Source organism: Aphelocoma coerulescens, chromosome 3, assembly GCF_041296385.1.
Source record: "Aphelocoma coerulescens isolate FSJ_1873_10779 chromosome 3, UR_Acoe_1.0, whole genome shotgun sequence".
Taxonomy (NCBI): domain Eukaryota; kingdom Metazoa; phylum Chordata; class Aves; order Passeriformes; family Corvidae; genus Aphelocoma; species Aphelocoma coerulescens.
Window position 1 is genome coordinate 75,812,239 of NC_091016.1, and position 27,972 is coordinate 75,840,210.

Genomic DNA, 27,972 nt, shown 5'->3' on the forward strand with positions numbered 1-27,972 from the left:
ACATATGGCAGAATTTCAAAGGAGTCCTACGTGCTACATCTAATTCTCCAGCTACTCGGGTCTTCTGTGCAAAGCACAGTCAACAGTGGAGCAGAGAGGATGCAACAGGTTTGTGAGCCTGACTTGGCAGCAAAAAAGAGACATTATACCAAGATGCATTACATGTTTTTAAATGCCTTGTCTGCAAGAAGCAAGTGATCATATGTGGGTAGAACATAAAGGGATTGTGCTACCCTATACAAAGGATATGAAAAACCTTAAAACAGGAGTTCATTATGCTAAAGGATTATTTGTGCACATTCCCCTGCCCAGTGCAGTAAGTATTCCAGCAATGTAACTACTCCTCTTACTAGACACAGGGACATTAAATGAGGCTGAAACAGATTTTCATTCCCAGAGCACAGAAAAGGAATCACCTTCCAGAGCCATTGCAAAGTCTTTTCCTGGTTCTCCCAGAGCTATGGCCCATAGGTCAGGCTATGTGAGGCCAAAGGCACCAGCTCTTTTTTTCTGGCTCAGAGCACACTCTGCTTGCTTACTTTGGAAAGATCCTGAAACCACTTCTGAAAACACTAACATCCCACAGGCATGTTTTCCATCTCTGAGAGCAATAGAGAGAACAAATGTCTCAAAATACAGTGCTGTTCACAGAGAAATCAAATGTTAAAATGCTGTTTGTTGAGGTCAGCAGGAGGCTGCTCTGGATGTAAACATTATTATCCTTGTTAGGGCTTATGTCATTCATTACTATTAATGCTAAATGATGCATTCTGAAGCCACTATCCTACAATGTACAGTATCTTCAGAGACAATGAAGACTATGAAGGCCACCAAGTGTTTGATGTCCTCCAGGGCATAATTCCCTCAAGATTTCAGTAGCTCTGGCTGTTTAGATGCCTTCCAGCTGCCCACAATCTTTAGAGCAGTTCTTTGGCAAGTGCTGGAAACTACGTGAACTCCAAGCTACCTCCCAGCAGCTCTGCCGATGACCATTGGAACTACAGCGACTCTGAATGTGTGGGTGACCATCATGAGTGGCAACTAACAGCAGTGTCTGGGATGCTGCTCATAATGTATGACGCTGAGCCCAGCCCAGATGTGCTGGCTGTCTTCAGGGACAAGGAGCCCTGCTTGACATGATGCCACTGTCTTGGAGCAAAGGGAAAGTATCATCCCCTAGGTCATTTCTGTTGATGTGTCTTCATCTCCTTGACAACATTCTGAAAGAGGGCACAGGTGCTTAAGGAGTGTGTGTGTGTGTGTGTGTGTGTGCAAAGAGGTGCATCCCTTCCCTTTTGTTATATGCTCTGCTCCTGAAAAAAAGATAGCTGGCGGTTTTGGCTACAAACAGTTCAAAACTCCTCTTTAGTGCTGTCACACTGAGCACAGGACTTAAGCTGTTGCCAGACAGTGATCCATCCCTGGGGAGCAGGACTTCCTCTGTTCATCTGCAGCCATTCTGGCTTTGGCTGATGCATGTAAAATCTTCCACTGCTTGGTGCATCAGACACAGTTCTGTTGAGACAGTCTTACAATGTCATGAACATCATGCTGACACAGACTTAGTGTCTTACTTACTTAGTAAATGTCTACTCTGTGCAGACTTCTCTGAATATTTTTAGGGGATTTTTTTGTTTAGTTTTGTTTTTTTAATAAAGTCCTACTCTATCCAGGATGTGAAAGGAAAAAAAAAAAGTTGTTCAGTTGAAGTAGATGGAGAAGTGTACCATGAGAATCAATATGTTTGAGCCTTCCGAAAGCAGTAAAATGACAGAAACCCAAATGTGGGCCAGTCTGTGTCACAGAACTTATACTCTACATAGAACCATAGAATAGTTTGGGTTGGAAGGGACCTTAAAGATCATCTAATTGCCATGGGCAGAAACACCTTCCACTAGACCAGGTTGCTCAAAGCTGCAGCCAACCTTCCAGGGATGGGCCATCCACAGCTTCTCTGAGCAATCTGTGCCAGTGTCTCACCAACCTCACAGGAAAGAATTTCTTCCTAATCTAAACCCACCCTGATTCAGTTAAAAGCCATTACTCCTTGTAATAGGGGTATAGGAATCACTACATGTCCTTGTAAAAAGCGCTTCTCCATCTTTCTTGTGGGCCCCCTTTAGGCACTGGAAGATGCTACAAGGTCTCCCTGGAACCTTCTCTCCTTCAGGCTGAACAACCCCAGCTCTCTGTCTTCACGGAAGAGGTGCTCCTGGCCTCTGGTCGTTTTTGTGGCCCTCCTCAGGACTCACTTCAGCAGCTTCATGTCCTAACATGAAGCTGAACTACCGCGTCTGTTTCTTTAACCGAGTTTTGTCTTGGACGCTGACCTTTCCACACTAGAGTTGCAATCCGTGACCGCGGTAGGTGAGCAGGATGCCTTCTCCGGAGGACCGATTCCCACCGGGTGTCGGCAGCCGTCCCGCCTCGTCTCGCCTCTCCTCCGGGCGCGGCTGGAAGGGTTCGCGGGCGGGGTGGGGTGGGGCGGGGCCGGGCCGCTCCCGCTGCGGCAGAGGGTCCGGCCGGAGTAGACGGTCCTGCCGCTCCTCGCCATCCTTGCCATGCTGTCGACGCGCCTCCGCCCGGGGCGGCTGCTGTCCGCCACGCCGCTCCGCCCGCCCGCACGGCGGGGAGCCGCGGCCGGCGGGGATCCCGCCCGGAGCCCGGGCACCACCCGCGGTAAGGGGCTGCCCGCCGCGGCGGGGGGAAGCGGAGCGGCCGGGACCGGCCCCGCGGCGGCCTCCCGGGGCTGACGGGGAGATGCGCGGGCGGGCGGCTCGGGACCGGGCGGAACCGGGCTGGGCTGCCCGCTGGGGCGGCCCGCCGGTGGCACCGCAGCTCGGGTGGTCCCGAGCTTCTCCTGCTGGCTTGGGTACCCACACCCGCGGGCGGCGGGGAGGTCGAACCAGACTGCAGGAACACTCCCTGCATGCGGGAATATTCCAGAGATTGCGCGGAGGTGACTGCGTAGCCGAGACCTGAAGGTCTGATCCCTACATTACTCTTCCAAATACCTGGATGGGCAGGGTTTTTCCCTTCCACCCGTTACTACCAGTCGTAGTTCTCTCTTAGTGCACGGTTTACAAAGTGGGTTTTTTTCCTACTCTTTAAGCTCAGCAGGCTCACAAGGTGGTTGCAAGTTACAAACCTTCGAAGTTTGACAAAAAAATCCTCCTCTGGACTGGACGTTTCAAGACAGAAGAAGAGATTCCTCTGAGGATCCCGTAAGTGTGCTGGCCTTGTCCAAGGGTAACATGGAGCTGAAGGGAAAGCAGTGGTGTGATCCCGATCCTGTGGAAAAATTAAAGCTTTTCCACAGAGTTTAAAACAGTCAGTTTTACAACACTGAGACTTGAAAAAAATTAGAGGGCAAGAGAATTTCCTGTCCTGGTTAGAGGTTAAGATGAGAAAATGTTCCTTGCTGGAGTCCCTAGAGCCTGGGATTAAGAACTGGCTCCATTTGAATAGACAGCCTTGGTTACATTTATGTACTGGCTTGTTTGTTTTGCTTATTCCTAACGTGCAATCAGAGAAGGATGCTATTGGTAAACAATATTTTCTGTTTATAGCTCGCATAAACTATTCTAAGGCAGCTGTCACTGAATGATTACATAAAAATAATTATTTTTTATCATAGAATTTGAGGAAAAATAGGGAAGGAGGTAATGACAGGAGCATCCCTCATCAAGGAAAACTGAGTACTTGACATAGCCTCAGTCTCCCATTCTTGCTGACGCACTGGTCTAGATGATCTTTGAAGGTCCCTTCCCTCCAAAACCACACAGATTCTACAGTTCTCTGACTTGCTGAAAATTAGCAACCCCTAAGGGAGTCAGTCACTAAATACCTGAAACCCCTCTAATGCTTAAGGCTCCCTTTTCTTAGGATGTTAGATAGCATGTTAGACACCTCTCCAGGACACTACTTTTTATCATAACAGTATGTCCCTGCCGTGGGTGACACGTTGAGAATAAGCAGTGTGCAGAGCTGTGTAAAGCAACAGGTACATCCTCTGCCTGTTTTTGTTGGTTCCTGACAGTTTCACTGGAGTTTGCTGAGCTGGACAGTGGCTTTCTGGACAGTCTAACCTCTCTCACGCTTAGTTTCACCATCTTCCTCTAGAAGAAGGTTCAGATGTCTCAGAAGCTGTAAATGCTATTCAGGTCGTTGGGAGCTGTTTATAAAGACACATTGCATTTGCCAGTCATACACATGCACAAAAATCACTCCTTTCTGGCCTGGCAAGTGCGTGTCACCACTTCACTTTGTGCTTTCTGGATGAGCAAAGTATTTTTAGAACTCTAAGACCATAAATAGTAATATACTAGAAGTAGTTAATTGTGAGATATTGAAGCGGAACTGTGGCACTGTTTTAACTCATGTTAAAAAAAGAATTGCAAGGTGGTGTTACCTGTGAACACAATCTAACCGCTGAAGATTGTACTATGAAACAAATCTAGAGTCTTTATTCAAGGTTGTTGTGGGTTTTTTAAAAAAAACCTCAGCTGTTGCTGACTTCAGCAGAGGTTTACCTGGAGTCTTGATTAAGGATTGAATAGCAAAGGCCCTAATATGCAATTAGAGAAGAACACTGTGAGGTCTGTTTTCCTTAAAGCAGATGCAGAAAGCAGGGAGAAAGTGAAAATCTGCCCCAGAGGAGTTTCAATTAGTGTGCTGTGAAATATAATTAGGCTAATACATCAGACTAATAACATTTATGGTTTTGCTTTTGTTGCCACAAATGGATTATTGGATTAATGATCCTACGTGCCAGTCTGATGTACAGTTTGTTTTGAAGATGATTTTTATCACTGTACAAACCAGAAGCAGTTCCTTAGAACTGCAGGCATTGTTAGTCAGCTCAAGAAACACAGCGTGCACAATGTGCTCCAGTGTGTGCTGGCAAGGAAGGGATGGCACAGCACTGCCACTCATGGGACCTGTCCTCTTCCACCACACTGCACCTTACAGAGAAGCACTGCAGCCCTCAGCCTTGGTGCAGGCTTTCATGGGCACTGTAAAATCCCCAGCTCTGCCCCATCCCACCACCCTACTCTAAAGTAAAGCTAAAGGTGCTTTGGAGGAAAGAGAGCGTTGCACCATCTTTACTTAGAACACAACATCAATTCCTTATGCAACTATTCTTTTTACACATATAGTTGTGGGTTTATACATACGTATAAAACAGGTACTTATATCTCACAAATATATATTTATCTATATATACAATCTATATATATATATTCATCATTCCCATGATGAATTATGAAAGGAAAATGGTGCACAGCCAATATTATTGTGAACATCTTAAAAACTGTACTCCCAAGTATAATGTCTGACTTGGAAAAAGACTTAGCTGAAGATTTTGGGACAATTTGCACCATTTCCTGTACTGCTGGTTCTCAGGGCCATGCCGCCAGCTCGGAAGAGAGGAGGGTGGAAATGGGAGCTGTACCAAGGCAGACTGCTGGGCTGTAAAACGCCTCCTTTGCACCAACTACTGCCAGACAGAGGGCAGTTTGCACTTACTTTCGCCTTTGATGACCAGCAAAAATTATCCTGTAGATTGTTCTTGTTTATTTGTGCGTTCCTGAAGTAGTGAGGTGGCTGACATCAGCTGCCCACTTTCTGTCGGGCTGCTGCTTTAATAAAGAACTAAAACCTCTAACTCATAGCAGTACAAACTGCTTTAATCAAGAACCCAAGGATGTTAAGACCTTAGCCTACAGAACACCACCTGAACAGGTTAGATAGAGCAGTAACTGATTTCTAAAGTTAACTTTGAATAAAGGGAACTTGCTTTTACTTCATCCATCTGACACCACATATACATCTCCATCTGTTTTAAATAGATAACCCCCCTTAATTTTCACTACGTTTAGAGTTTGAAGTATGATTTCCAGTCTATTTACCCCAATAACTGAAATGCAAACATTTATTGCCTGGACAATTTTTTCTTTTTCCAGCTTAAAAAAAACCCCCAAACAGTCTAAATCCATTAAATGTTGCTTTTCCAAGAGAAATGGATTAGGATCAGAAAATGGCTGATACATAACGAACCGCAGCAAGCTGAAGATGCTTGTTTCAGAAGCTAATTCTATATTTATTTTTAAACTGTGATGTTATGTCTGCAGTGCTTTGAAGAGATACTTTGCCGTTTTGTAGTGACTCAATTCAACTACTTTAATTGCAGGCCAGAGATGCTAGACAAGGCAAGAAACAAAGCTCGAGTGAAAGCCTGTTACATCATGATTGGTCTCTCAATTGTTGCCTGTTTTGCGGTGATTGCTTCAGCTAAGAAGGTGAGTATGACCTTTTTAAAGTAGCATACTTTAAAATGATGGGATTCTGTGAAAAGCACACAAACCTAAACCAAGAGCAGCAGCTTACAAATGCCTAAGGTTTAGCTAACCTAGTCTCTGCCACCCCCGCAGCAGGTAAGTGGTTGTTGCCCATTCCCAAGGTTGGGTAGCTTTCCCCAGGCGCATCCTCACTCCTATGCTGTTACTTCCTCAGGCTGCTGCACGTCACGAGTCCTTAACAAGCTTGAACTTGGCAAAGAAGGCAAAGTGGCGGAAGGAGGCCGCGCTGGCCGCGGAGGCGAAGACAAAGTAACTTCCTCTGAAACGCGGAATGTCCTTGGAAGAGCAAAATGAACAGCTGCTGAGAGCAATTAGTGAGTTTCACCCCTAAATGGACAACTGAAGTATGCATACCCTGGAGCCAATATGGGCAGCTACAGCATCACAAAAAAAAAGGGAGGGTCTCTTTCATTAGGGAGATATTTAGGGTACTTGTTGCATGTAATTAAAATTTTTTAGAATGTTTTGCATATGATTAAAAGCAGTATTTAGTTTTAAAGGAGATGAGGTAGTTTCCTAAGAATATCAGGTATCGTTGGTTAGATAATCACAAAACATTTAAACCCAAGAAATTTTCTGTCTGGTGACAGTGCAGTTTTTCAGTGCACAAATCTGCCAGTTTGAATCCATTTGCATCAATGCTGTATTCAAAATGGCACTTGCATTTTTTAGTTTTAAGAAGCAACACTTATTGAATCACTAAATAAATACAATAAACATCTGTAAAATAGGTTTTATTGGTTTCTGTATGGTATTTGGAGATTTAACATTCCATAATATTGCATACTACTTATATGTGTTCTGTTACAGTAAAGGGCCTTTAGCCTGGATTTAAAGATGCACTATTACTGTCTCAAGTTAATACAGGTAATTTAGCTTCCACACATTATATGAAGACATTGTGCCAGAAGTAACTGAAATTTCTCATTTCAGATTTCAGTGAAATCTTGAGGTCACAATTAAGTCCATGTATCAATTAGCAGACCTATTACAAAAATTCTCAGTTGTACAATTTAATACATTTAAACCAACTGAGAATTAACCATGGAAGAAAGAAAATAGTGCATCTTTACTATTTTTTTTAAAGACAGGCCCAACAATAAATAGTTTCCAGTTGCAAACTTGTTCTACAGCTAACATTTCTGTGCCAACATTATTACTATTTTCTGATTGCTGCTAGCAACAGTGTGTAAAGCAAATACTAGAAAATTAAAAAGCTGTATTGAACCAGTCCTCAGACAAAAGTGCAATGACAAAAAAATTAGATATGATTCAGTGTAACAAGAGGAGGGAACTAATAAAAAAAATTTTATGCTCTGCATAGTTGCATAGATTAGCTAGTTAGTATTCACATTTAAGCAGAACAAATGGTACCCTTTTAATTAAACCCAAACCCCTGTATTTTTAAACAGACTTTGTAATTAATGGGACATTTCAGATTGCATATAAAATGCCAAACTTAAAGAGAAATTAGTATCGCAGTTTTATTTTGTTTTTCTCTCCATACTGGTTTCATCTGTTTAGGTAACATCATCACAATCATGCCCCTACCTGCAAATGAGTACACCGGAGCTGACCTTATGTCATAATCTCTTGTTTTATTTTGTTAATTAATGTGCTTTTAACAAAGTATGATATAAACCCAGTGATAAAATAGGAGAGGCCATCCTGTATGTGTAGCCTTTAAAGAATCTTCAATTTTTAACAACTTAAGGGTAAACCAAATGTTGAGTTTAAATAAGGATTTTCATTATCCCAAGTCCATCAATTTTAGTTCCCTTTCAAACTGTTCCATTCAAACATATCAGAGGCATGAAATAGTTTCTCTAAATGCGTAAAGTGCAGTCACTAACCGTCCACACAGACAGAATAATATATCCACACAACTGAAGACATTCTTTCAAAACAAATACAATACTTTAATGTCCCCTCTTTTCTTCATTTTCAAGTCTTTCAATTAAGATTTTCATAGTTCAGATTTGGTTTAAATAAGAGAGGCTTATAAACGTAGTTTTACAGGGTTCTTCAAATAAAAAGCAGGCACAGCTGGTTGTTATCAAAACAAGGTTGTTAGAAACAAAGGAATACCCTGTTACCTGAATAATTTTCTTACACTAGAACACTGAAATTCAGCATTTGCTAGTAATCTTGGTAGATTTCCATGATTGTTACCCTGTTCTTTGATAGACGGGGAGTGGGGAGACCATGGGAAAGAATGAAGGTTGGTGTACGAAAACCTAAAACTATGAGAGTAAAAAGGGCATAAGTACAATCACCTAACATTATATGAAAATTTGGCAGCTGTACTCAATATTATCACACTATTCAAAACTGTTGTATGCTGTACAAATCTAGGTTTAAAGTGTCATTTGCTAAAATATCTCATTGTTCAGAGTTCATAAAGTAACAGCACTCCTATATACACTTCTTACACTTCTATCTTCCACTAAAAAGACTTCAAAGGGAGGTTGCTTTCCTCCCAGTTACATCTTAGTCAAAACTGACCATTAATTTTAGAAAATCCACTTCAAGTCCCACATTCAATTACAATATAGAATATATTGCTGTAACATCAAAGTGAAACATCTTAGAATCTTAACTTGCATGTAAAAAAAATTCTAAATATAAAATGGTACTGTAAATGATACCACCTTTAACCTGTATTTTTCAGTGCATTAAAATATTTTTTAGTGACAAGCACAGTGCCGTGGGTAAGTGATTTGAAGTTTAAATTGCAGCTTTTTATGAAGCATGAAATGCTCTCATATGTCACAGATTTCACTTAACCCAGGAGTTTGATGTTAATACATTAATTACAGGTAATAAAAAATAGCAATACTTCAGAGTTAACCCAAAGTATTAATTTCTCCAAATGAGATATACTACTAATACACCAGAAACACTACTTATATGCAAGTCAAAGCAGAGCATACATTTTTCCATACTCAAAATTGTTAACGTAAATATTAGAATTCTATTTCTTTTAGTGTTTAACAGCAAACACTGTATATTGTAGAGCCTAAATATTTAGATGACAATAACTTCTAGTTAGTTTTGGTGTCCACATACTTAATGCTATTTACAGTACAACAACCTTTTCCTTCAACTGGAGTGATTCACTATTCATTCTTCACTGCAGTATTTCTATTGTCTTACCAAAAGCAAACCGAATTCATTTACCGAATTCATTAACCTAAGGAACAATTCAAGTGGCAGTAGCATACTTGATCAAAAACAACACCTACTGTCTAAACTTTTAAGAAGCTATTGTACTAAAAGGCAAACATTGCAATGTTTCTCAAACTAAAGTGGTGTTACCACATCTTGACAGAAGACAGCTGTAAAACATCAGCTTGGTGATTTGTGTGCGTCACCCTTCTGTCATTCCTAATTGCAGCCTTCTTGTGGTAACTGCAGTGGCTGCTTCCACTGCAAAGTACTGCAGTTGTGGCTGACTTGTAATGCCATTTAGCAGCTTTCATTACAGAGCCAACATCAAATGACCAGCAAGGTCTCTGCTGATTCCAATTTGAAAACCTCTGAAATAGTCATCTTCCCACATAATTAAGAAAGAACTTTTTCATATATTCAATATCATATTAGGTAATTAGCATTATATATGTATATCTATTATGTCTTTAAATACATTTTATAAATAAATTCCAACAGTGTGTTGTAAAGTAAGTAATGCATAAAAGTTTCACAATTTAAATAAATATTTTTCACATTCCAATTCAGCTTCTTACAAGCTCATCTTTATTTCATGCCTTAGTTCTGAAGCAATGTTTCTGCTTCAATACAAGAGGTAGATTTGATAGAGACTGGGCAAGTCAAGCCTACTGCCAAAAATTCAACTGTCAGTAACTGTATTGCTGATATGAAGTTTGAGACTACATGAAAAATTCAGAACTACTACCTAAAATCCTACCAAGTCTTACCTAAACTCTTGTTAAATCACATTTAATGCTTTTAGACATGATTACTCACAGTTGTTTTCTGTACATAAGAGATAATGAAGAACACAAATACAAAACAGAGAACAGTTGTCTCTAACACAATATATAAAAGTGCATGAGCTGCTTCTTCATCTATTTCTGCAAAACATATTCAGCTTTTCCTCTAACTTTGGCCATAAAGAAAAGACCTCTGAGAAAAAAAAACCCCAAACCGTGTAAGTGTTTAAATTTTATGCTTATATTCACTTCAGTAGTTTAGAGCTGGAACCCCTCCATTGGAGCCTCCTGCTGTTGAAACACAAACTGCTGCTGACTTTCATCCACCTGAGGTGCAATACTAGAGTCCTCTTCTTCAACACCAAAATAATGTTCTATGAGTTCAAAAGCCTTTTGGTAGATCTCCTGATTTTCATGCCTCTGAAGAAATTCAATTTTATCAAGTCCTAAATTCAAAATAGAACATTTTTAAAAATCTAGTTGCTTAAATGAATGATGAATTCAAATGGAAACATCTTATAGTGTAGCAGTACTTCTTAAGACAAAAAGATGCTATCCCAAGTCACCTCAATTAATTTCATATCACTGGTTCTTAACTTCCAAACCCATGTATTTCTAGTCTTCATTTTCTGCTGTCCAAACTCATTTTAAAACTATGCTAGAAGCATTTCAATTAAACTAATATCCCAATTTCTTTTATTCTACTCTTCAGTCTTCCTCAACTCTAAATTCTATCTTCACTAATGGAGTTATCACTGGGCAGTCTGGTATCTTTTTTCAAATTTAACTGTAATATTTAAAGATACTACCATTTTGCAAGTAGAAGACATAACCTCTGCTCTGTTGGCTGAATTAAGTGCTAGGCAGTCAGTCAGGTTGATACAAAACTCCTGTTTTAGCTTTTTAAGATAATGTGGTTTTCACTTAAGTTGGATTAGAAAGAGCTCAAATGAACCCTTCTGGTGATTGCAGAGGCCAAAGCAATGAGGGTGATATAATCAGCTGTTTTCCTTACTTGAACTCTTCTACAACTTCAGCACCCTATGCTTCATGCTAAAGGAAAAAAGAGAACCTAGAGAGTCAATACTTAAAATTATGAATGGACCAAAAATCTGCAACACAATAAATTCCATTAAGATCCATTTAATTGCTCAGTTCTTCAAGCATGCATTTGATTAAAGAAATTGAGCTCTGTAACAAGGAATTTAGATGTAAAGAATGCTTTACAGAAAGTTAGTACCATCTAATCAGATATAATGTGGTCAATTAGAACTGTTACTAGCAGTTTCTGAAATACAAATGTCTGCCAATTTTGGTTTGTCAGAGCTACAAAAAAGCTAACTCTCCATAAAGATTGCCAGCTTCATTATAAGCCAATTGTAACACTAATTTTGTTAAATCAAAAGCATCCAGTCATGATATTCCACAAATTAGTTTTTATAGTATGCTTTTACATAGTGGTTTAATTCAAGAAATTTTATAAAGAACTAAATGAAATACTTGCAAAAGTAAAAACTTACTTAGTTTTATGATCTGAAGTTAATTTTGCTGTTACTGATATTTACTATATTAAAAAGTGATCCAACTTTGGGATCAATTTAAAAACCCCTGATCTTACATCCCTGTTGGTAATGAAACTGTACCAGACAGGACTATGTATTAAAGTATTAAAAATTTATTTAGGAATGGCTGATAAACTTATGCAAAGCATGGTCCCAGTAGACTGGGACACCTGTGTTAAACCCTTCTGAGAATGTTTCTCTAGAGGGACGTTTCATAAACTGACCGCAGACAAACACCCAGACATTTTCTGTATTTAACCACCTTTCCCTACGTGTTACCTTACTTGTGATACTTTATGTCTACTTATGCTTGGAGTAATTCTTGTATTAAAACTTACCTGCAAATTTCAAAATGACTCACAATGGTTTTGTTTTTACAGCCTATAGAGTAAGGAAGTTCAGGTAGTTTTACAAGAAGTGTTTCCTTACCATACGCTTCCTCTATGAGGGCACAATAAGGATTAATGCCGATTCCATTTTGCTTTGACTCTTGTTCTCCAAGACGTAGAATATTTTCAAGTCCATTTAAAGCCACCTGGACTATTTTTGAATCCATCACAGTCAGGAGGTCACAAAGAGGCTTGGTACAACCTAGTGCTACCAAATACCTTTATAACATAAAAAAAAAAAAAGAGGAAGGGGAAAAGAACTGATAATCCAGCACATTTATTTTGACATACCAGTCTACTGCTATTGATACTTATTTTTGCTAAAAAAAGTGGCTGAAACAACAAAAATTTCGAAAAACATGCAACAATACAAAGAGAAACTTAGCCCAAAATGAAAAAAATATTAAACTTATCCTAATAAAAAAAGTTAATATGTATATTCCTAATTAGAGTGTGAAATCTGTAGTCTTTTAAACTTCTTTCACCTACGATCTTCAGGTGGGTTTAACTGAATATAAGAGAAAAAAATTTTAGCAAGGATTTCTTTTCTCAGGCAGTTGAAATTTTCTAGTGGTAAAAATATCAATAAGCACATTAGATACCTGTAAGAACACTGGGCACTGCTCTGTGCTAACACAGTCCACACTAGCAGTCCATTAAGATATTAGCATCACCTACTATAAAGAGAAGGATGTAACTGTAAATACAAAGACAAAAATACTGGGATTCTGAGTATCCCATTCCTGTTCCCAATTTTGAAAAAAATTGTGTATGAACTTTTTCAAGTCATAACCTGTGTCCTTGCTTCTAGTATGTAAGTAAAATGAAGACAGCAATGTTTGCCTAAATATAGTTTAATTCAGGGGTTTAAAACTATCCCTGCAGTTAGGCAGTAATACCTTGAGGACATCAGGAGGACTAAAACTTCATGACACCAATAATATAACTCTATTTTTGATGAGAAGCCATTGTTGTGGTATAATATGCACATCTACTATTTGAAGATCCTGAATTAAAATTTTCTTTTAAAATGCTAGATTTTAAAATGTTACGTTATATAAGCAATTAAAATAAAATTTAAATTTAAAAAACCAAGACACTTTCCTTTGTTATCCCTGTTATCTCTCTGATAACTTAGCAGTTGTAAGAAAACCAGGATTAGTTACATTATAAATAAGAATGTACTTCTTGCAACAGATCTCCCAAATTTGCTGGAAAAGTTATCACATCTCTTTCAGTTCTGGCTTCCAAACAGTAATTTATAAATCAAATTATCAGCTACTGATTCAAAGTGATCATTATTCTGACAGTATTCAGAGAAACCAGAGAGTATTTCATTCTAGAAATTCAGGAAGTCCTATCTTTGCAGCATATAAATAGCTACTGACAGTAAAAGTTCAATCAAACTCAGTTCTGAGCAAGGAGTTTAGATATCTGCTTTAAAGTAATACTTATAGTGGGTTTAAAATACATAAAGAAACCACTAAAGTCTCTGAAGTCTGTCCACAAATATACAAACACACTGCACAAGTCATCTAAACAAACCCCCCCCCCCCAAAGTTTTCCATTTTCAAACATTGAAACTGTTCATCAACTGTTCCAATTGTATTTGACAATGTAATATCAGCTCTGGAAGATAAGCTTGTGACAGCTTTAGGTGCAACACCACTGAAACAAAGCAATATTGATTAATTTATTAAGATTTTTCTGAATTTCTACATCTAGTCTCTGTACAGAGTTTCAAGGAATTGAGGCTATGTTTAGGATTTTGTTGCTATGACTGTCAAGATTCAAATGCAGAAATCCAAATGCCCTATATAAGATCCTTAGGCAGAGAAAATAGTAACATACACAAGCTTACCTAATCTGTTCAGGGGTTCCTCCTGATGTTGCATTAGTGATGGCCCATGCTGCCTCTTTTCTGGTGCGAAATTCAGCTTTTTGAAGAATTTCAATCAATATTGGAAAAATATTTGCATCTATAACAGCCTAAGAGATGAAATTGTAACATTTTACAACAATTAATAAAGATTTCAGAGTACTAGTAGCCTTAAACACAAGAATTAGTGATGCCTGCTTATATCAAAGCAAAGAATATTTTGTTTAGATGGTGCCATACAAACTAGAAATGCTAAACTGAAATTCAGAACTATTCCAACATTGCAGTGCAGCAGCCACCAGAATACCTGGGGATTTTTACTTCTCTGTTTCTGGTGGGCAGAGCACAGCTTACTGGATTGGCCCATTTAAAAATCATACAACACATCATAAGTGTTTGAACTGAAGATCAAGCCATTTTGTTGAGGTCTGAAGTCTCCATCAAGAGACTATGTCTGTAATTAGAGATTATGACATATTTTAAATTACATCAGGAAGTAACATTTTCATCTCTGATTGAAGTAGAAGGGGAAAAAATCATTTTGGAGTATGTATTCTGATTCAGAATTCTCATTTTTATTGATCAGAACCTTTTTTCAGGTAGCTCCAGACACCTGGAACAATAGTCAGGATGCAGTAATTTCCAGAAGAATACAACTCAGGGTTGATGACATCATGCCGGTTTTTTATCCAAGCGAAATATTCAGCATTTCCAAACTGGTTCACTTTTCACTGGACAAATTTGTAGTACAAATTGTGACATCTATTTCTATTCAAAATAGTAGCTCAAAGTTCAGAAGAAAACATTTAGGTTAAATAAAATTATAGACAGGACTAAAACAAATAATACAGTATCAGTACAGTATCTATTTACATCTCCTTCTGAAGGAAAATCAAGGGAAGGAGCAAAATGAAAACAAAACCAACCAAGTAACAAATTCCCAGGCTTTACCTGAATTTGAGCTCTGTTTCCTGCAGTTATATTAGAAACAGTCCAGCATGCTTCTTTTCTGATAGATTCCTTGGGACTACTAAGCAAGTGCAAGAGACACGGTAATGCAGAGCAGTTTAGAATCACCTAAAATAATTTAAAAATTGAAAACTGGGTTGTACTATATATATATATATATATATATATATATAAATATAAAAGCATTTTACAGAGGACTTCAAAAGATTTTGCAACACATTTATATTATACAAAATGTCATATCCTGCAAAATTAAAGTGTCCAAGTAGTGTGTGACCAGACAATCCAGCAATTTGAAAGAATCTGCCTTCAGTTAAGTTCAGACCAAAAGACTGAAAACAGCGGAACTAAGTAAGGCTGCTTAAGGCTAAAATATGAGTAAGTCAAAATAACTGACAAGTGGACATCTAATTTGCACAGTTATTTGTTAATTTTTTAAGAGATAAGGTTTTCCATTTACTTCCTGAGCAAAATCCTCTCTTCTAGAGCTCACAAATCATGCAATTAACATTTTTCCTTATGTTCTCTTTACACTACTGCTGTCAGCCTTTTAGACAGAATTCTTTTTAAAGTAGGACCTGTCCTGCTGTTTCCTGCATTGCTTCAAAATCAATTCCATTGCCTAAAATTAATAAAATAGATCTTTAGAATAAATTACATCAGTAAGACTATCACATATAAATTCACAGTAAAATCAAGTATAAGTTTAGCTTAGAAGTGAGAACCTTGACTGCCTTTAAGACTGAAAAAAAGAAGAACCATAATAAATAATTGAATTTTTTTCCCCTGTAAGGAGGGAAAAAAAAAACCCAAACAAAAAAGACAAGCAACAGTCAAAGTACCATACAGAAACAAAGCAATCCAATACACACAATGCTGTAAAAAACCAAAAGTTCATTCTTGTATTAACTTAATGCTTAAAATAGAAGGCTAAACTATCAAATCAACAACAGAGACTTCTAGAAAGCCTCTTTCAGCAATGTACACAGATACCTGTACTGGCCATGTATTTTGTCAAAGTTTTTACAAAATTCTGTCTTGCCAAATAATTTTCTTAAATCAACTAGTCTTACCTGTGTTTGGACATCATCCCCAGTAACAATATTTCCAACTGCTCTTAATGCAGGGGATACCACCTTGTAATCATTATGCCTGGAAACAAATATTATATTGCTTGATATTACCAAGTTTTAAAAGATTAATTTTTCATTTTCAGCAAACGGTTTACTTCCAGTGCTAAATATTTAGTTACCAAAAACACTGTATTACTTACTGCACTCTCCCCCTGTTTAGCCAAATTTGACTACTGCAACCCTACAACTGAACTGCTGATTCAAAGACTGAGCACCTCTATGGGAAAACACAACTTAGAGCAATCTGTCCAGCAGATCCATTTCACCCAGCTCAAGTATTATTAAATATGATACTAGAATGTGTGTCATTCAACAGCCACAAAAACAGAGGGGGTGTTATGAGTTGTACACTAAAGCATAGTAGATTTAGTAAGTAAAATTCCCCCTTTTCTGAGTCTGTAATCCTAGAAGCCAGCACATGAAGTCCATATTAAGCTGCCTGATGTGCAGGGGAAGGAAATTACTCAGTTGTCTTAGAGCTTCTATGGAAAAGAAAGCAATCTTACCCTCTCCTGACAGCTATAAAAATGAGCTTTTCACAGGGGAGTGTGCTGAGCTGTCCATGCTGGGAACTACTGTCCCTGACCTACTCTGCAGTTCCATGTGAACACAGGCATTTAGTCTCCCTTTCCCGGAAAATAATGAACCATAACCCAAATATATTGCAACAGGTCAAAAGTGGCTCTAGCCTGCCTCTGGACTTCACTGAGTCCAAGAACTGCCTGTATAACAATTATATGTCCTACAAAGGAAAGTACAACAGTGAAATTAAAAAAAAAAAATTAATTTACAATTCAAGATTGGTCTTTGTCCTTCTGTTCCTTCATGTATATGAAATCCTGCATTAAATTTTAAAGAATAAAAAGGAATACTTTGGAGAAAACTTTTTTCACTGTCGATGTCAGGAATAATTCCAGGAGCTGAGCAACCTAGCAAGCAGCTTAAAAGATTTCAGTTTGAATTCATGTTCATCAGTTTTCACAAAAATAAATTAAGACTTCACATGAGAAAACACAGCTCAATTTTAACATTAACAGTACTGTAAGAAACTTATTTGGTGAAAAGAAGACTTACATAAGCAGCTCTACCAATCTTCGACACACTCCAGAATCAATAACAGCTTGAATTTTATCATTGGGACCATCTGAAAGGTAAGAGAGGGCCCAGCAAGCATCTGCTAATACATCCGGGTCACTGCTAAACAACAGTCTTGATAAAACATTTAAGCAAGGAGCAACCTAGGTTAAAGAAAAATACTGCATAAATTAGGTGTTCTAAAATTAGGTGTACTTTCCAAGTTTCAGAGAACACTCTGCAATGGCTTAAATGTGCAAAACTATTTACTGCTCAAGTACACGAGGTCATTAATGAATGAGGACCCAGGTGGAACACTTTCTGATTAAACCAGATATCCAATTCAAACCAGCAAATTGGATAAATTCTGATTCACAGCATATTTATTGAGAGATACTGTATTAAGTATGTAATTGTTCAGCTTAAATAAAAAACATCTGCTTTTACAGGTAACCAGATGATCAGGAATTACTGATGCTTTTCTTAATCATTCAGGGAACAGAATCTCTAAGTATTAAAGGGGATTTTTTATTGCTGGCTTTGTAGGAGTACTGGCAGTTATTTGTAATAACCAACTCAGAGTAACTCACAGAGCACCCAACATTCACTGAACGGGAGAAACAAGCAACGTCTCGTTTCAGGTTTCACTGCTGCTGTACCCTCTGGCCTTAATCTCTGTAATTTCCACACAGAGCCAAATGAACTAGACCATCTTGATACAATTTGGAACCTGACAGGTTTCTGCTGTATAGCCTGGGAATTTCATATTCTTTGTAGAACTTAATTCTTTACCTTACATGGGTTATGCAAATTCAGCCTCTGTGTCCAACTGCTGCTGTTGCAAAGGGCAAAAAGCAGAGGACCTATTATTATTAGCAGCTACCTATAGGGCGTCCTTTTCCTACGAGATTTTGTATTCAAGCAGCAACAAATCTTGTTTTTTCACTACCAGAACAAAACACTAGTAAAGGATATAGCTTAGGCAGTCATTGTGAGGTGATCAACTAACTGACATCAGAAATCCCCCCTTTTTGTTAATATTTCTTCAGTAAGTAGCAATAACAGTAATTACTGACTCATGCGGTAAACTCTCTCCAGACTAACTTTAATGATTGTTTAACCTCAGTCTCTTCTACCAGAATATCCAATGTCCAGCTCTCTTAAAGTCATTGACCTTACCAGAAATTAATTTCATACTGAAAATAAGAAGCTAAAACTCCTACTAGTCTCCAGTCTTTATAGCCATATACTAGAGAGAAGAAAAAAAAGGGGAGAGCATATAGGCTCTCTCTGTCATCATAGTCTGATCTAACTGCATCTGACAGAGCAGGAAACCCAAATTTTATTCATGCAGCATGCACTCACAATCATAGAACAAAAAAAAAAATTGAGGAAGCTTCAACTATAACTCACATTCTCTACTACAGTTCTGGAGAAAATACAGCCCCACATAGTTTAGTGCTGAATGTATAATTTGTCCATCACTTCACACCAGTGTATGACTATTTGCATCAGACTACAGTCTCAAGTTTTTAAGTGATGTGATTTTACTGCTGATAGGTGCCAAAGTAGATGATTTTTCACAGATACAACAGATGGGCAAGACTGTGTGATGACATTAAAAACATAAAATCTATGTCTATATCCAGATTCAAAGAATCTGTTTGTTATAAAATATTACAAACATAAGTATGCTGTAGCTTTCTGACTTCTCAAAATTACTACTTTACTATACCTTACTGAAGTCTGGAGGTGGGTTCTTTCCTCTACAAAGATTGGAGAGAGCCCAAACTGCATTTCTAGTTGTTGTAAGACGATTCGAATTTGTTAACAATCTGTGAGAGACAACAGTAACAAAAAAAAAGTAATTTCTTATTAAAATTAAGTAACTTTGTCAGTTGTTACCAACAGAACATCAAGATAAGAAATTCTATTACTGGTCACTAGTTTAAATTTATTTATCTTCACAGCTTATATGCTGCAACTATTTTCTTAAAATCAACTGAATCTAAGCAGATTATTTTGCATGGATGTCTCATTCCCAAATAAAGTACACGCATAAAAGTAAGCAATTGCTTACTTGAAAAATCATTCAACTAAACTTTTCTGATGGTCTTTAGAAGGGGCTAGGAGATGCAACCCTCCTTTGAATGAACTTTGATGTTTTCATTCAGAGAATACAATTAATAATAATAAAAATAGTTCCAAAAAAAAAGTTAAAACTTTGAAGTCCTTACAAAAAAACTTAATGCATTACTTCTGCTTTTGCCAAATAGAACATAAAAGATTCAACACCTGAAAAATCAGGTTCACTTTCAGATACATACCAAAATGTCTAAAATGTTAATTCTTTAAACCCTTGGTGTAGGTAATCTGCTATTCTAAGCTATTTGACAAATGTTTTAAGTCATTTTATTACTTCAAGAGGTAATAAACTGAACAACATTTGTTTTGTGCAGATTTTTCCCTGTGGTGAAGATACTATGGTAAGCACATAGTAAATGCTGGAATGATATTCCTAGTGAAATCTTCTAGAGGAACACAGCTCATGTAACAACTACTCTGTCAACTCATGTCAACAAGCAAATGGATAAACAGAAGACTAGAGCTTAATGCTACTGGACAAAGGTGGAGAAAACAGCCTGTTGTGCAGGCAGATGGAATCATACAAATACAAGTGGGAATTAAACCATTTCTCCTACCCTATACATTCAGAAATCTGGCAACACAGAATTTGCACAATACAGAAATCTCACACCTGTGAAATAACACTTCGCTCCTTTTGGAAACATTGAAAAGTTTCCATCATGGACTAATTAATTAAAGATATGCATGAAGCTCATGTAATCCAAAATATTAAATTGCTTCTTATTATATCGTTATGATTCCCAATTTAGAAAAAAACTTACATTCTTCTCAAGTAAATTCTAAGTTGAAGTTTTAATTTATCTATACATGTGCAATATATTATAATATTAGTTTACTATACTTACTCCAGGAGAGGTGGCAATATTCCACAGTTCAAAACAAAGTCTCTGCATTCTGCATTATCACCAGCAATGTTCCCAAGAGCCCACACTGCCTGAAAAAGAAAATCATCCAAGTGAATTTATACATGCTTGCAAATCAACTTTCACAGATTATCTATACTTTTTACAGCAAATGTTATAGAATAGAAAAAGAAATCCATGACGGAAAAAATACCGTGACAGTAAATTTTTGTCTTCCTGAAGGCAGATCAGCTAGCTAGTAGGCAAAGAGGGCTCAAAGCCTCTCTAACCCAACACCCCCCAAAAAAGACATTCATTACTGCGTTTTAAGTAGTTATAAAGCCCCTCAAGAAGATAGTTACCTGCTCCTGTACATCTTCATGTTCTGAACTAAGCAACTTAATAAAAATGGGAACAGCTCCAGTTTCAATTACAACTTTGGTGTGTAAGAAAGTTCCAGATGCTATGTTTGTCAAAGCCCAAGCTGCTTCAAACTGTTGACAAAGACAACCATGTTAAACAACTCAGCAGTAAAACTTAAAATCGTGACATGAAGTTTGACATAAGAGTTTCAGAGGTTAAATTTCCAACTTTTTTTCCTTTCCACTGAAATGCAATTACTACTATAGTACTCTATACAATAAAATACCTGGTGTTGACAAAATCTCTATTTAGTAAGAACCTTCAGTAACTACATTATTTTTAGGTTTTGGCTTACAGGACTAAGAAAGATTTCAAATCACTATTAACTAGTACAAATACCCTTTGTTTACCCAATATTAAGTTAATTCTTCTAGTATAAATGTCCACGAGTACTAACTGCTATTCCCATGGGGGAGCAGACAGAACTAGTTACTCCTACCATTAATTAGATATGTCTCAAAAATTTTCTAAAATGGTTTCAAACAAGCCTTTCAGGTTCCCGCATTTTTTTTTCCTAAGATTTCAGCTGAAAAGTACTACAATATATTCAACATTAATGACACAGATTCTGCTCACACATCATTGCTGATGATCTTAATATACCACTCTGTACATCCTCTTGGAACACCTTCTGCTTTCAACACCCAAGTTTTTGTCCAGGTGAATACATGACCCTAAGGACTACTATGAAATTCACAAAGTGAAGCCACATTTTTAGCAGCAATAATGAAAACATATGGCTTCAGTGTTGAAAAATAATTGTATCTGGTTACTAAAAACCCCCACCAAACAAAACAATATGTGCCTTCCAAAGCTCTTTTGGAAGGTTTCTAATCCCATTCCAAACCCCCAATAAGTACCAGCCAAACTCACTTGCAGAGTGTAATTTTCACTCCTCTCTAGAAATTTCACAAATCTCTGTACTACTCCTGGTTTTTGAATGACTTCATCTATAGGTGGATTAGGCTCTAGGGAATAAAAACAAACATATCTGTGTAAAAAGACCAAATAAATTACTTTTTCAGTATGACAAAAAACATGAATATGATTTGTAGGTCTTATCATAATTTCATTCAATCATTTCCAAAAGGAGTTACAAACTTTTCACTTGAGAAGACTGCAGGATCTCTATGATGAGATACCATTTAGTAAATACCCTATTACATATAACAACAGTGACACATACTATTATCCATTGGGACCTTAGTAGCACATCACAAAACACTCTTCCTTCAACCAGTAACTCAGGTTGGTGGAAGAGCAGTTATGACTGGATATTATTTCAGAAGACCAAGCAGACCTTTACCTATCATGCTATACACATACCAGCACCAACTTAAGATTGCATGTTTTACAGCTCCAACAGAAACAAGTTACAACTCTTCTTTGCCAGCCATGTAATTTTTTCCCCTTGAGAACAGAATGGGAATGAGAAGCTGAATCACTGCAACAATTACTCTAAGTATGTTAACGTGCAGTTAGCTACTGCCCTGGACACCTCAATGAAAACATCCTTGTTTTTTACTTTGTCTGAAAGACTTAACACTGAAATAATGAAGATTTCTGTATTTAGCCATTAGGTCAGAAGAGATTTGGCACAGTTTCTTTATAAACAGAACTACAAGTTTCTGCAAGCTCTATTTTAAAATAAAACATAACTAAAGGTTAACTGACTCTAAGTATAATTCATAATAACATAGAAGGAAGCAAATAGAAAAAACAGGCAATGTTTACCTACCTTTAGAGAGCAATTTTCTGAATTTCTGAGTTGCTGTGAGTTGTTGATCAGGATCATCCGAAAAAATCATCTGTACCATATCTACCGTAATAACTTCTTCCTAAAAATGCAAGGAGGATTTCTTATGTGTAGTACTATACACACTAATAGATAACATTCTAAACACACTCTAAAGTACTTACCTCTGGAATAGGTACAGTAGAGCTGACGTCAGGATCCTGAATTGGGCTTTCTACCATAGATTCTTCATTTCCCGGAAGAGAAACGTTTCGGCGTTTAAACAGCTGAACAAAGGGGAAATATTTGGGAGACGTGAGAACTTACCAAAGCATGGGTACTGATGACATACACTTGAAGAAATGCTTTCACCAATACCAGTCAAAGAACTTCAACTACTCACCTTCCTATTCACCCATGCAAGGTGAATTCTATACAAAAGTTTAGATAACATTAAGGAGAACAACACTATCACGTACCTTGATAAACTGTAAAGCAACACTTCAGATAGACATTTAGAACTAAATTCTTACTAGTTATAAAGATCCATAATTTCTTCCACATGAAAAAGAAGCTACAGATCTTTTTGCTTTTAGTCTTTTATCCCTTATAACTAGCATTCATTTTAAGCAAGGAATGGTATTCTACAAGCTACTTTCCCCTTTCTTAGTTTATAGGCTAAAGTCATCAACACATAGGCAGTGTTTGTGTTTCAGCACATTGCATTCCTCCCTTCTACAGAAGACTACTAAGCAGCACCTATATTTTATACCCAGCTGAAAAAAGATTAAACTAGAAACATAGTTTTCATATAGAAGAGACAGAAATTGTGTAGCTTCAAGGTGAACTTTCAAACTATGTAACATTAAACATTCTCTATGTCCAAAAATCCCTTTACAATTGGCTGCACACACTGCCTATGCTCAGAATACATACCAGCACTGTAGTATTTAATAAACTATGTTCAGTGAGTGCCTCTTCATTTTCTGGCGTACAAGCAAAACATTCACATTGCCCTGTTCCCTTCTAGAAACCTGTGGGGTATGCCCAGCCTCTGCCCTGGAGGGAGGCCTGCTGAGATAAGGAGATTGCATAACCTCCCAGCAGAACTCCTCTGGAAAGGCAACCACTTTTCAGTTATGGTAAGAATAAGACAGACCCAGAATCCTCTGGGACACCCTATGCAGATCCTTTGTAACCCACTGGCCTTTACCTTCTGACACCCACCCCCTGTATCCCTGTAAGATCTAGCCCTCTGCCTCTTAGAGCAGAGAGAGCTCGTCCCTGGCCTCCCCTTCGCAGGGTGCGGACTCATAAAGCTGCCCCATGCGGAACTGCTATACGAGTCTCCTCGTCTCTCTCCTCCTGGTCTGGCCTGGAGATTGCCCCGCAGAGCAAGAGCTGAAATCACGAGCTGAGAATCACTAAAGAGCTGACAGCCTCTCTGCAAAGGCACTCTGGCTATGGCTGAGGGAAGACACCGGGCCCCGGGAAGACAGTTCCTCACAGGACCATCTCTCTATGGACTGGTCACAGCTTCCTAGGTCTGAGCTACAGACCCCACACCAGCCACCTCAGAAACCAAATCTAAATTTTCATCTTTATTCCAGTACTACACTTACAATTACTGTAACCAATAATTCTAAGAATATTACATTTGTACCTTTGGAAAGAAATTATAGACTCTTGGTCCATTGACTAAGATTTCACCTGTAAGCATAATAATGAAACCACCTACTAAATCCTGGCTATTTTGCCCCTCTAGATCTCTACAGACCTACGTTTCTGCTGTTGTACATGTCCAAAACTGCAGAACAACTCCATGTTTACATCCAGCTCTATTTCAACAGGAACCTAAACCAAGGCATTCTCTCCCTTGTTCTTATGGATTGGGCATAATTCTGGACACAAAAAACCTACAGAATCCTGAATGCAGATGAGGCTTAATTCCATTTAAACCCACAAAAGAATAAGAAATAACATTCCACTTTTGGAAGACCAGCCATTCTTTCTAGCACTCAACAAGGACCCAGAAGCTCTTGGTTGAAAAGAATAAACTTGTTTGGTCTATCTACCAGTTACAGTTTCTTCTGGAGCACAAGCAGTCTCATCTCCCTGCATAAACTCATTCTCCCCAGTTCAGGAAGAGCTGAAAAACACCAGTCCAACAAACTAAGATCAAGCAGAGTGTAACATTGTTACAACAGCCAGCATGGGAGAGGAAACACCCATTATTTTCATAATTTATCTAGGGATAAATAGTAGGATTTTACTACAAAATATGTAAACAAAACTTTCAGCAGGAACTGCAATGCACTTACCCATTTACAGATAAGTGTTCCAGTACCATACCACTTCTGACTCTTACCCCTCTGGCCCAAATAATTGAAATTCTTTTTCCGTGCACCACTTTCCCAGTTGCAGGGTAAGCGTTCCCACCTCAGAGCAGACTGTAGATCAGAGCCTGGGACACTCTCTAGGTTGTGGGAGACAAACTCATCCACTTTAGACCAACCACAAAACCAAACTACATGCCCTACCTTCCTGGCAAGAAACTACTAAACATGTTGCCAACTGGAACTATGACAAACAATTAAATTATACAATATCCCATGTGTTCTGATCACTAAAAATACAATGAGAACAACTGCAAATGTTTATGTAATAGTTCAGGGACACTAACTGGTAGCTAATTTATTAAGTTAGTGTAGAAAAGCTCTTGGGCAATTTGAAGCATGGTATCAAAGATGAAAATAATCCTCTCCCTTCATACAGCAAAACTCTGACCCCAGCTCTAGCAGAGAATGCAAGGTCTCAAATTCTTACTGGAAATGGGAGTTTTTTTTCAGTCTAGTCTCACATGTTTAAACCTAGACTATGAATTAAAGTTAAAAGTCATGGCTCTCTCCTCTGTAGGCCCTAGTAACTTAAAAGGGCTTCTGTTCATTATTTTAAGATCCTATTGAGACATGCCTGATGCTTCCCACACTTGCAAAGAAAAGACATTCAACCTGGCACTCCTGGACTCTACTCCAGAAGGTAGGTCTGCTCAGGTTCTTTCAGGCCCCTGAATATAGCTCCACAACCACTGAGCAGTGAACAGCTCACCAAGATGCTTACCTGCTCCTCTCTTTTCTGTTTCCGAAGCTGGATTCCTTCCTCCTCTCTTCTCCTGCGCATTTCTTGGGGATTAAGCGCATTATTCTTGTAGCTTTTCATTCTGAAGTTATCTTTACCCGGGCTTGCCATGTTGTCTATTAAAAAAATACAAAATTACTCCAAAAGACCAAACCTGCCATCTCTTGTATTATGAAAATATCTACAGCAGCCGCTATATATTCCTGCATCTATTTGCAATACCCAGTTCACCGACAAAAATCTTTAACGCAGAAATCACAGAAAACCAGTGCCTAGACAGGCATTTCCAAACTGCAGATTGAACTACAGTTCATCTCAAGGATCAGATACATCATTAAAGCACATAAGCTACTGTAAAAAGAAACCATGCATCTTACAAGCAAACTGAAAAACAAAAAGCAAAGATAATACGTTGCTAAATTTTGATTCTGTCAGCAAGCAAACAAAGAAATTTTCTTCCTCCTCTCATAAAGATGACATTAAATGTATTACAAATAAGGACAAACCCGAGAAGAAAACCTGTCGCAGTGACACACCACATCACCACAAAAGCCTGCAGTAATTACTGCTTCATTTAATACCTTATGGCATTGTTTATTTACTTTCACTATCTAAGAATCAGAATCTAAGAGCTATGCTTTTCCTTCTAAACTGTGTGCAGGAAAATAATTTAAGGGTCAGTAGCACCCAGACAGGCATACTCTTTTTCATTTTAAACTAACAAAATTATTGTCTCACTCCAATTACCAGTTCTTTTAATGGACTTAGAAGTTTAGAATCTGACTGTCACTTCAGGTATTTCAGTTGTGGGAAGATAAAAGTGATAGTTCATGATTCTGTCACCAGAATGATCAAACTGAGTGGAAAAGGTTGTTAATAGCATGGTGCCTTTTTTTAAAGCTAGAACTGAAGCCTTCATCTGAGAAACAACTGTCAAAAACACGATTCAAAACTCTACACAAACTAGCACTTGTCTGGAATTCTTCTACAACGAGAAAACATGTAAACTACAGCTCCAGAGCTGTAGATTTGGGGTTTTTGTTTGTTTTGTTGGTTTTTTTTTTTAATCAGCAGTACCAAAGACCACTAAGCAATAGACACAAGCTATGAGAGGAAAACAGACTGCAGACTTAGGCTGGCATCAAGATGACTCCCCAAGGACTCAGCAGCCTGCTTCACAAGAAGCTAAGTAAACTACTGACATCTCTGCATAACAATGCTAAGTGTGCCACTTCCTAAGGCAAATTTATAACAACAGTCATGTAACTTTATTTTCCCAACAATGCTACTGGCTTACCTAGTCCTAGAACACCATCCCTTTCTTAATCGTTCATGCCTTGCTAATTTAGTTATGCCAATGAAACTGTCAGGCCAAGAAATGAACAAGAGAAATGCACATTTAAAGTAACCCAGCCACCAGCTCTGTGAAGTTACAGAAGGTCATCTGGAACGAAGGTCTAAAACTGTTTTTAAAAAGAAAAGCTTAGAAATTTATAGCTTCATTCCCTCCACAAGGCTTTTGATATAGACACCATAAGGGCAAGAAGACTGGCAGTCCCTGGTTTCACACCTTCTGCATCTAGATCCAAGCAAGCCTGCACTTCTGTGCTACAAAACTACACCCGTTTTAACATCAAAGCCCTCCACCCACCACATCCTGCACTGCGCCCACTTGTTGTGCATAGCCTAAGACCTATTACACTAGTTTGGTTTTTTTTCCTCCTTGTCTGCATAAAGCTCCCTAAACACGGCGCCTCGCGGTACCTCCGCCCCCTCCCCGGCCGGACACTGCCCACAGGCTTCGCACCGGCCCAGCCCGCCAGGACTGACCAGTCCGAGACTGCCAGGACTGACTGACCTGTCAGCCCGAGAGGCCGGCCGGACACCCACCCACCCACCCACCTTGCCCCGCTACACACAGCGAGGAGCGACGCTCTTCACATACGTCCCCAGCAGAAGGGGTGGAAAGCTCCCTCCATCAGCCGCAGGGCAGGGAAGGCGGAGGAGGGCAGAGCCCTCTTGCCGGAGGAAGCGAACACTCCGCCCCAGCCCCCACCGAGCTGCCGTGCGGGCAATGCCCCGCCGGAGCCAGGGGCAGACCGGCCTGCGCCGGGGAGCCCGACTGCACCGGGCACCCCGCCCCACAAGCGGTGCAGCCTCTGCTGCTCCAACCCGCCGGCTCTCATCGCTTTTCCCTCCTTACCCATCGCGGCGGACACGCCCGGCGCCCGGCGCCGTCCAAACCCGAGATCCCCGCTCCGAAGCGCTCCGCACCGGCGGCAGACACCGATGCAAGATGGCGGACGCCGCCCCGCCGCGCGCCGCACTGGCCGGGGGGCGGAGCCCGCCGTTCCCAGCAGGCTCT

The 27,972-nt window shown here is 38.9% G+C and overlaps 2 protein-coding genes across 3 annotated transcripts; one reads left to right on the plus strand and one right to left on the minus strand.

Moving 5' to 3' along the window:
- The first annotated feature begins 2,528 nt into the window (after positions 1 to 2,528).
- FAM162B (family with sequence similarity 162 member B) lies at positions 2,529 to 9,059 on the plus strand. 2 transcript variants are annotated; one of them, XR_011149943.1, is made up of 4 exons: positions 2,529 to 2,679; positions 3,113 to 3,224; positions 6,194 to 6,437; positions 6,517 to 6,598. XR_011149943.1 is itself a non-coding variant. In XM_069010931.1 (4 exons), the coding sequence occupies exons 1-4, from the start codon at positions 2,562 to 2,564 to the stop codon at positions 6,613 to 6,615; spliced, it is 438 nt and encodes a 145-aa protein (XP_068867032.1). In that variant the 5' UTR covers positions 2,529 to 2,561; the 3' UTR covers positions 6,616 to 9,059. The 2 variants fall into 2 exon arrangements, 1 of the variants encoding a protein (XP_068867032.1); XM_069010931.1 differs by having other exon boundaries at positions 6,194 to 6,302; positions 6,517 to 9,059.
- Positions 8,258 to 27,949, minus strand: KPNA5 (karyopherin subunit alpha 5). The gene is made up of 14 exons (XM_069010930.1): positions 27,811 to 27,949; positions 25,590 to 25,723; positions 22,655 to 22,756; positions 22,473 to 22,572; positions 21,608 to 21,702; positions 20,674 to 20,805; positions 20,315 to 20,403; positions 19,057 to 19,156; positions 17,322 to 17,485; positions 16,188 to 16,266; positions 15,097 to 15,222; positions 14,128 to 14,255; positions 12,307 to 12,485; positions 8,258 to 10,761 (listed from the first exon to the last, which is right to left on the minus strand). Exons 1-14 carry the CDS (start codon positions 27,812 to 27,814, stop codon positions 10,574 to 10,576), a joined length of 1,620 nt encoding a protein of 539 aa, XP_068867031.1. The 5' UTR covers positions 27,815 to 27,949; the 3' UTR covers positions 8,258 to 10,573.
- Positions 27,950 to 27,972: the final 23 nt, after the last annotated feature.

Bases quoted from the DNA above. Each gene is read 5' to 3' on its own strand.
- FAM162B (XM_069010931.1), top strand. From the start codon at position 2,562: ATGCTGTCGACGCGCCTCCGCCCGGGGCGGCTGCTGTCCGCCACGCCG. The intron at 2,680-3,112 runs GTAAGGGGCTGC...CTACTCTTTAAG, and splicing joins GAGCCCGGGCACCACCCGCG to CTCAGCAGGCTCACAAGGTG. The intron at 3,225-6,193 runs GTAAGTGTGCTG...CTTTAATTGCAG, and splicing joins GAGATTCCTCTGAGGATCCC to GCCAGAGATGCTAGACAAGG.
- KPNA5 (XM_069010930.1), bottom strand. The intron at 17,486-19,056 runs GTATAGTAAAGT...TCTTTAACCTAG, and splicing joins CACCTCCAGACTTCAGTAAG to GTTGCTCCTTGCTTAAATGT. The intron at 12,486-14,127 runs GTAAGCTTGTGT...TATGTTATAAAG, and splicing joins GGAACCCCTGAACAGATTAG to GTATTTGGTAGCACTAGGTT.